This window comes from Hippopotamus amphibius, chromosome 1 (genome assembly GCF_030028045.1).
Source record: "Hippopotamus amphibius kiboko isolate mHipAmp2 chromosome 1, mHipAmp2.hap2, whole genome shotgun sequence".
Classification (NCBI taxonomy): Eukaryota; Metazoa; Chordata; class Mammalia; order Artiodactyla; family Hippopotamidae; genus Hippopotamus; species Hippopotamus amphibius.
Genome location: NC_080186.1, coordinates 68,772,955 through 68,782,351, shown reverse-complemented (window position 1 = coordinate 68,782,351; position 9,397 = coordinate 68,772,955). Strand labels below are relative to the sequence as shown.

The 9,397-nt window shown below is 42.7% G+C and overlaps 1 protein-coding gene across 7 annotated transcripts in view; it reads left to right on the top strand.

Moving 5' to 3' along the window:
* Positions 1 to 510: 510 nt before the first annotated feature.
* Positions 511 to 9,397, top strand: part of ST6GALNAC3 (ST6 N-acetylgalactosaminide alpha-2,6-sialyltransferase 3) — a 636,206-nt gene continuing 627,319 nt past the window's right edge. For all 7 annotated transcript variants that reach the window (XM_057715919.1, XM_057715879.1, XM_057715870.1 and 4 more), the window contains exon 1: positions 511 to 636. In XM_057715919.1, coding sequence (XP_057571902.1) covers positions 619 to 636 — 18 coding nt within the window. In that variant the 5' untranslated portion in view covers positions 511 to 618. The remainder of the gene's footprint in view (positions 637 to 9,397) is intronic.

Here is a 9,397-nt window from a genome sequence, read left to right as displayed (position 1 = left end):
GGCCAATCATTAACTTTTGATAAGGCCATCACAGAGTTTTTAAGCAGAGTGAAGGCTCTTTCCTTAACCAGCTCAGGGAGAATTTTGTTTGCTACTTGTGAAGAATCCTTTGATGTACCCAAAGCCTGTAGAGAGGTGATTCCAAACCCATTCATCTTTCAAAAAGTGAAAAGTGTCTGCTAGGAGTTGTCTGATCTGTTAAGGGAGACCACATCGAGGCCAAGAAAAGGCCACTTTCTTTCGTCAGCGGGACCCAGATCCCTGCCTGCTGCTGAGGGACTTTATATACGATGAACGACGGAACATTTACAGAAAAAAAAAAAAAGAGAAAAGGAAAAGTAGCAAGCACGGAGGGGCAGCTGCCGGCGCCAGGAACGGCACGTGATCTGGGGGCGGGGCCTCGCGGGCCCCCAGCCAGTGGACGGGCCCGGGGGCGGGCCCACGCCTTGCGGGGCGGGGCCTATGCCCGCGCAGCTCGCGCCGCGGTCCCCTTATTTGGATCTGCGGGAATGTGGGCTCGAGCGGTCCTGCAGCGGTACCAGCCTCCAGCCTGTCGCCGGGACTGCCCCTGACCCAGGCGCGCCCGCTGTTCGGTGGCACGAGGGCCGGCGTGGCGCCATGGCCTGCATCCTGAAGGTAACGACTCGCATCTACGGCTCGGACGCGTGGTTGGCCAGCCTCTTGCTGCTAAGAGGCGCGGAGTCAACCGCGGTCCCACCGCATCCTCAGCTCAGTTGTCTTTTCCTGGCGTTGATTTTCTTTTTGTTCCTTTGGCAAATGCATATGGAGGGAGATTCTGAAACATGCAGCTGGCACGGCTTCTCTTCCCACCATTCCTGTCTTCTCGCGCCTGCATTGAGGGAGCTGCAGACTGTTGGCTCCAGGGGAGAGCAGGGCTGTGTGCCGAATAATGGGGATGGCAGGGAGGGGAGGGGGGCTCCCGCGAGTCCCGCGGCTCTGTTGCCTGAGGCCTCTCTGGGGCCACGCAGAGAAGAGGAAAGGCTGGGCATGGGTTATTGGTGCTGAGGGATATAGCGCTTTGAATGGGGCTGAGAGTGAGCAGAGGGAGTTCTATTGAACATTTCATCGTATGAAGACGGAAACTTCTGAGTTTACAGGTAGTCCCTTAGGAATGAGTTTTCTGTGAGATCTGCTAACTCTATATGCCCTTAGTTCTACTTCGGAAAAGTTCACAAAAGGATGTATTTATTAGTAGAGAATATCAAGCCTTCCTTTTGCTCATAAGTTTAAACAGACAAACCTTCCTTTTGCTCATAAACAGAAAAAATTATTTCACTCACTATCAGAGTCTGCTCAGCCATCCCTTCTTTGTTGAGTTTTCTTTCTCCAAGTGTGTTCTTAGCCAGACTGAGCATCCTTCTGGGTTCACAGACTTGTGGCATCAGGTGGGAGGACTTGGTATGAGTGCCTCACTTGAGAACTTTTTATTCTACAGAGAGTTTTGTTTTGTTTGTTTGTTTGTTTGTTTGTTTTGGTTTGTTTTTCTGCACTACAGTTTCTACTTCTGCCTAAACTGACTGCATGAGTCAAAAACATTCACAGCATGAAAGTTTCCTGGGCCTTGACTGGAGCATGTAAAGGCCTATTTGTTCCAAGTTTGGGGGAGCTGTGTGTGACAGAGGAAAACAGAAATCATATTTGTGTGTGTGTGTGCTATTGTGAAAGAGCATTTATTTTTCTGTAGGATGATTTGAAGCTATCTACTGCTGTATTAGTTACCTGAATCCTCTTCCAACATGCCTTGGTGTTGATGCAAATAAGAGATTAACCTAGTAGAGTTTGTTTCCGTTTCTTAAAGGAGATGAGGTATTTCCTGTGATTTTTCTGAACTTTCTTTGTTTGCTTTTGGGACATTTTCTGGAACATAATGGTAGCAAGATCAAAAGGAAATAATACATTGTTATTATAACGTGGGATTTTTACCTTGGAGACTCCTAGCACAAGGACCGAAATAAGAATATGAGTCATCTCTACTATTTATTGTGTTATTAGCTGAAAGGGAAGTTGAGGAGCGTAACATGTATTGTTGGCTGTCTTCTTCAGTTTTGATTTCTCCCCTGCCTCATCTTGTACATGTTCCAAACATGTTTAATACACATCGCAAGCTACAGATGAATCTAATCCAACCTTTCCTTTCCAGCCCCTCACACGGACCTCAGACATTTGGGGCATATCTGATTCCTCCTTATTTTTTCTCCACTGAAACTAATCTGGGGTGCCGACAGGTAAACTGCAAAGAGCAAAGGCTTTGGACTCAGGAAGACCTTGGTCTGAATGCAGGCTCTGCCAAATGCTACCTGCGTGACCTTGGACAAGTTACTGAAATGTCTGAGTCTCAATTTCCTCAATATAAGATTAAAGTAGTAGCACCATAGGGTTGTAATACTCTACAGGGTTGCTGTGGGGATGAAATAATAAGAAATGAAAAATACTTTGTGGCACCAGTATTCAAGATGTGCTGTTTTTCCTCACATGTAATAATAACTACAATTAATCTTTACTATATCCTCAACCTGTTTCATATAACTCTTATTCTTACATCAAACCCTGCAAGGTGAGTATCATTGTTTAAAACCCTATTTTACAGATGAGGAAGCTGAGGCTTCTGAGTTTAAGAGATTTGCCCAAGGGAACAGGGTTAAGGACAGAGTGAGCCTGCACTTGGACCCAGATCTACCAACCTTCTTTACATTTTAACTCTGTTCCCTGTACTTTCCTAGTGAAGACTTTCTAAGATGCCCTACAGGCGATGACTTTCTAAGATGTTCTAATACCGTTCAGAGTCTTTACCATCTTTGAGAAACAAAGTACCTTTGTGCAATGATGGTCTTGATGGCCTGTGGTGGGCCTTTCCCCCTTGTCTTTGAAAGGCCATGCATGGTGGGGTGGAGAGTCCAGAGACCTGGATTCAGTGCAGTCTTGGTCTCCTGCATATGATTTTAGACACTCACTGCAACTTGCAACCTCAATTTGCCCAAGTTGCAGAATGCCTGACAGGGTTTTGTGTGGGTGAAATGATATACTGTTTTAATTGTGTGTGTTTTAATGAAATATTTTCTGCCATACACTGTCCCTGGCTTGGAGTTAGTATCACAAGATGTATAAGCCACTGACTCCACTGTCAACTGTCTTACAGTATAGTCAGGGGGATAGAAAAGTAAATGAATATTTATGTTACCATGTGAAGAATGATAGGTCTGTGGAAGGTATAACAGAAGCGTGGAGGGAGAAAGCGATGAACCCTCTAATTGGATAATCAGGGTAGGCTTCCCACTTATGATATCAGAGCTGCATTTTGAAGACTGAATGTGATTTACTGTGATGAAGTTTGTGTTTTATAAATTTATTGATTTATTTATGGGCTGCGTAGGGTCTTTGTTGCTGTGCGCAGGCTTTCTCTAATTGCGGAGAGTGGGAGCTACTCTTCGTTATGGTGCGTGGGTTTCTCAGTGTGGTGGCTTCTCTTGTGGCAGAGCACCGGCTCTAGGTGTGCGGGCTTCAGTAGTTGTGGCATGTGGGCTCTAGAGCACAGGCTCAGTAGTTGTGGCCCACGGGCTTAGTTGCTCCGTGGTATGTAGGATCTTCCCAGACCAGGGCTTGAACCCATGTCCCCTGAAGGCGGATTCTTAACTACTGCACCACCAGGGAAGCCCAAGTTTGTGTTTTAGAAGGATAACTTTTGAGGCAGGGTCATCTTTACTCCATGGGCAAAATCTAATCTTCTCAACAGATTTTTGAGGTAAATCTTATTATCCATTTCTACATATGAGAAAGCTGAGATACAAAGAGGTTGATTAAAGTATCATTATTGCCTAAACAATAGTGACCCTAAATAGGAATCTTTGACTAGCTAAGAGGAGGAGCCTACACCATGGCAGCAAATGGTGGTCTTTGGGGGCATACCTAATATCCCCTCAAGGTATTGTGCGTGATAAGGGCCCATTCTGCCCAGGTGCAGAGCTGGTTCTCATAACAGAATAATGATTACCTCAGTGATCATTTGTGGAAAGTATACTTACTCCACATTGCATGGGCTTTGAAGCCAGAAATATGTGGATTTTAATTATGGCTCCACCACAAGCAAGCTTCTTGATTTCACTGCCCCAGTTCCTAAAATGGAGATGATTGTGCTTTCCTCAGTGGGTAATTGTAGGGATTAAATGGGAATATCTGCACATTAGTTAGGATAGGCTCGTTTACTGCAGTAAAAAAACAGCCTCAAGTCTTAGGAGGTTTGATTGTCATATATGCATTAATATGTATAAAACAGATTAATAAGAAAAAAAAATCAAATTGTACACTTTAAATATATGCAATTTATTGTATGTCAGTTATATCTCAATACAACTCTTTTCTTTTTGGTTTTCTCTTTTTCTTTTTCGCTCCTTGATTTTTAAATGCATTTCATCTAATATAATGGTTTCATTTTAAACACAATATAATAAACATCATTAAAGAATGTTCCTTTTAAAAAAAGGAAAATCTCCCCTACTGAAATCGTGTACCTCAGATTGGGACTTGAACCCACGTGGCCGGGCTTGAACCCGGCCAAAACGCATGGTCTTCCAACTGAGATCGCACACCTGGTTTCAGGACTGAATGAAGCTCAGGTTCTTGATGTCTCACTGCAGAAAGAATTCAGTAAGAGACAAAGTGATAGGTAAGAAGTGGATTTATTTAGAGAGAAACACACTCCACAGACAAAGTGTGGGCCATCTCAGAAGGTGAGGAAGGCCTCAATACTACTCTTTTTAAAAGAAAAAAAAAAGTCTTCGTAGGTTCATTTCTTGCCTTGCTCCTGGTTAGGCAGCTCTCCTGGGGAGCTGTGCCAGGAGAACTATCAGGTCAAGGGCCAGTCTCTTTCCATGGGCTGCTTTAAAAGTCTTCGGAATTTGGTAGCCAGGAAAGATAGTTAGTTTGTATTTATTTGGTTATTAGTGGAATAAAACTTTTAAATGTATAAAAGCCATTGGTTTTTCTTCTCTTATAAATTCCAGCTACTTTAAGATTTTATGTAATAAAACCTGTTCATATTTTCTCTTATGATTTCTACCTTTGGTCAGCAGGTACTTTTTGAGAACAGTATCATGTATATTTTTGATATTTAACACACATTTAGTGCGTTGCATTAAGGTTTTCTTTTTGGATTCAGTACTGAAATGGACACTGTGCGGACATATGGATACAAGACACTTATTTCTGTCTTGGAGAAGATTATGATTTTGCCAGGTTGATGAGACTTAGGAACTTGAAGCAGATAGACAATAACACTATAGGTGCACCATAGGTGCATGATTAAGCTACTGTTATCTTCTCTACCAGTCACCTGTCCTGGTATACATTGTTTTTTTTTTGGGCTGTTCCGTGCGGCTTGCGGGATCTTAGTTCCCCGACCAGGGGTCAAACCCATGGCCCCTGCTTTGGAAGTGCAGAGTCTTAACCCCTGGACCGCCAGGGAAGTCCCTACAATGATCATGATTGACGGGAAATTTGATGAATGTTGATATCAAGTTATGGGCTTGGTGTCTTCTCATTTACTCTCCCCATGCTGTCCCAGACCTAATCCTTTACCATACCACATCATTTCTATCTCAGGAACATCTCTCAAATCTGCCCATTATTCTCTATCCCTATCACCTCTGCCTTGTCCAGAACCCAGTATTTGGTCTATCTTTTGAAATAGCCTCGTTTCCTTCAGCCTCCTCATATTCTTGCCCATCTTCCACATCACTCTCAGATTATTGTGCTGAAGTGCAGTGCTGATCAAGCCATTTGTAGGCTTAAATGCTTGTCTTGGCTCCCCAGTCCCTGCAGAATAAACCCTGCTATTTAGCTTGGCATTCAAGTTCCTTTAGAATCTGGCCCCTGCCCACATATCTGGCCTCACCACCTACTATTTCCTTACCCTTGATCAAGACACTTATCTAAATGAATTCCAAGTCTCTAGACATAGCACCTCCTTTTGTGGCTCTATGCCTTTGTAGTGTAGCATAGGTATTGAGAGCCTTGTCTCTGATGTCAGACTAACCTGTTCCAGCAGTGAAATCTTTGAGCCTCAGTTTCCTCATCTGTGAAATGGGAGCAAAAATAGTTCCTACTTCTTAAGGTTATGAGAATAAATGAGCTAATTTCTATAGAACAGAACCTGACACATAATGAGTCCTTGATAATTATTAGTCATTAGTTGCTATTGTCCATGCTGTTTTCTCTGCAGGAAATCCCCTCTGCTATTACTTTTCCTCCACTGACAGAGTTCAGCTTATCTTTCAACTCCTATTTGAGCATCACATCTGCAGTCAAGCCTTCCCCTGCCTCAGCAGGTTTCCTTTGTGGCCCCGTGGTTTGGTTCCTGTCTCTGTAGCAGCAAGTATTAATCTGTACTGTAAACTAGCTGTTTATTTGACCAACTATTTTGTTTTGCTATGAACTCGTAAAGCACAGGGGCCTTTAGTAGGTTGATCAGCTAGTGTTTACTAAGCGTATGTAAATGAATACTGTTCTTGCCCTAAGTAAGAGTACAGACTCAGTGACAAGAAATATATAGCTAGTGGTATGGGAGTATATGAGTGGTGGTGTTGGTAGTTACCTAATTGAATCTTGGGTGCAGAAAAGGCCTTGTCTTATTCAACTTGATATCCAAAACAACTAGTCTGACTCTGTGTTTCCTAAATGTTGAATGTATTGGCTTGGCCAAAAAGTTCATTCAGTTTTAAGTAAAAATAAAAGACACATTTTTCATTTTCACGAAGAACTTTATTGAACAATGTAGTCACTAACCAAAGAACTTTTTGGCCAACACAATATAAACGATTTAATTTTTTTGAGATGCTAATTATAGACAACAGTCTAAGCTGGCTTCCTCTAGGAACAAACAAATTCTTCTTAGATATAGCCTGGATTCTTCATTCCAACATAAGCAAGTAGATTAGAGTTTATCAATTAGTTTGCTCCTTAAGTTCCTTCTCAGTTTGTTTCTTTTAGATCTGATACCGCTTCTCAGATAAAATCTGGAGCCAATTTGAAATCTGGAGAGAGGGAGAAGAGAGACCTGGACTGGAAAGAAGAAAGAAGGAAAGTATAGGAGTGACTTATCTTTTGTTAAGACCATTTTGTTTCCCTGGGTTAATAGAAGCAAAAAAAAGCAAAAACAAAAAACAGAAAACAAACCCCCACACTCACAACCACAGTTTGTGGTTCTCAAACTATGAGGTCTCAAAGGATTGGAAAATAATCTGGCTTCCCTAAGACTGGAAAGCCACAGAAACTTCATAGGTGCACAGATTGTAAACCTGAAACTCTAAGATGACAGGTAGAATAGACAAGGCACGTTAATAAATCTGCTGTGACGTTTCTTTCTGCTGACCAAGGAATGCTGAAGTCTCAGTAGCTGCTCAGCCTCATGCTTAGGCTTATGGTGACTGAGTGGATGCTTTTGCACTTCCATTAGCACACTTCGGGGAATGAGTTGCTTGTGTAAAAGCTTTGCTCTTTGGATGAATTGAGAACAACAGCAGCAGTAGCAGTTGTTCTTTATGGAACACCTAGAGTGTTCAGGCTGGGTCCTGGGCTGAGTGCTTTACATCTGTCATCTCATGTAAACTTTTACTATAAATGAAGATACTGAGGTTCAGAGAAGCTAACTAACTTGCCCTGGGTCCTATGGTTAGTAGGTGGTGAAGGTGGGGTTGACCCTGGCTCTGAGTGCTGTTGTAGTGTGTATTTTACCTTCAGTGCCAATTCAGTGAATGCTTCTAGTGGCTTTGAGTTTATTTCACCATCTTCTGAGTCTAGACAGCTTCCTAATATCCTCCTGATGGGGATTTCTTTAAGCTGTGTTATTTTTATATGTTCCTTCCTCAGAGTTTACTTTTTGACAGAGGAACTGGAGGATATAGAGGGGCCACAGAGACTGGGGAAATAAGAAGATTCTAATTCTGCCTCTAACACTAACAGCCTTTTGATCCTGGGCAAGACATATGACGACACTCCCCTTTCGTGAGAAACCCCTATGTCCCTTTGAAGGTGGGAGTGAAGAAGAGGAGTGATGGAGTTGGATTTATCCTGAGGCCAAGCTTCAGGGCCCCTCCAAGGTTCTGGGAAGAGGTTCTGGCATTTTTGTATTTATAATTTTATATTCATTTTATTAAAGAGACCAGAGATTATATAAGCTCAAGGCTTCCCAACCAGGATCCCCCCTGGGGTGGTGTTGGAATCCAGAAGAGATAAAGCTTGTAAATGCGCTTGGAAAAGCAGAATGTGCTGTACACATATGGCAAAACTATTATTAGTATTATTAATAACTAGATAACAGCTTGAATCAAGGAAACCTATCTGGGGGACTGGTGGGAGAAGAAAAGAGTTTAGATCTGAGGAAAGCAGAGGGAACCCATTCAGCTTTCCACCAGGGGAGTGGGGAAAGTTATGATATCTCCTCCCCAGGAGGAACATTTTTATCGGTTTGTGAGAATTTAACACAAGATTCTGCCAAAGGGTTGGGAATGGGATGAGTTCTCGATTTCCTGGATTCCGGAAGAAGTAGAGGAAGGCAGTTTTCTAATTGAACAGAGTAGATTTACAAGTGTTACCAGGATTCCGTTACAGAAAGCACAGTTATCTCCTGGTTATTAAAAGGCTCATTATTCAATTTATGGCTTATCCAGATCCTGCTAGTCCCTGGCCACTCAGATGTACACCTTTTATGCATTTTACTGCCAATTAGCACTTCCACCAGAGCCTGGAAAGGGAGGGGAGCTAACCCCCAACTAGTTAATTCCTTTCCTTGTGGTAGCTTTGTCAAGGTTTGTCAGTAGGAAGGTAAAGAAAATGGCTCAAATGCAGTGAAGAGATTGTGCTTTCGCTGTTGTTTTCTTTCTTCCTTAACTCAAGAATTAAGAGTAGGCTCTGGTTCTGATTTTAGCTTGATTTAAAGTCACTAACTCAGAGATCTTGGCTCAGGGCATCCAGGGACTTCAATAAACAGCAGCCTCGGGGTAGGTCGTATTTTCAGAGAGCCTCTTGCCCGACCTCGGTGTCTCTGGGCCTCTCTTTCATTTCCTGTGTGACGCGGAGAGGTGGGGGCTCACAACTTCCGGCACTTGGGAGACTGGGGGGAAGTTAACGCCTGAAGAGATGGCTCAGGGGCCAGGAAAAGAGACGTCCTTGTATTTAGGTCATTCTAGTGTTTGTGTAAAAAAAATGTGTCTCTACATATACATAATATATACGAATAGAAATGTGCACCCACATTCATTGAATCATATCTTAATACTTATTGAGGTCTGAAAACTCTTGCACGTAAAATCCTTTTTTGGAAGCGACTTCTCTCTAATTTCAAAGGCTGTGTTGTTTCCTAGGGAATTTATTAGCTGTGCATTTA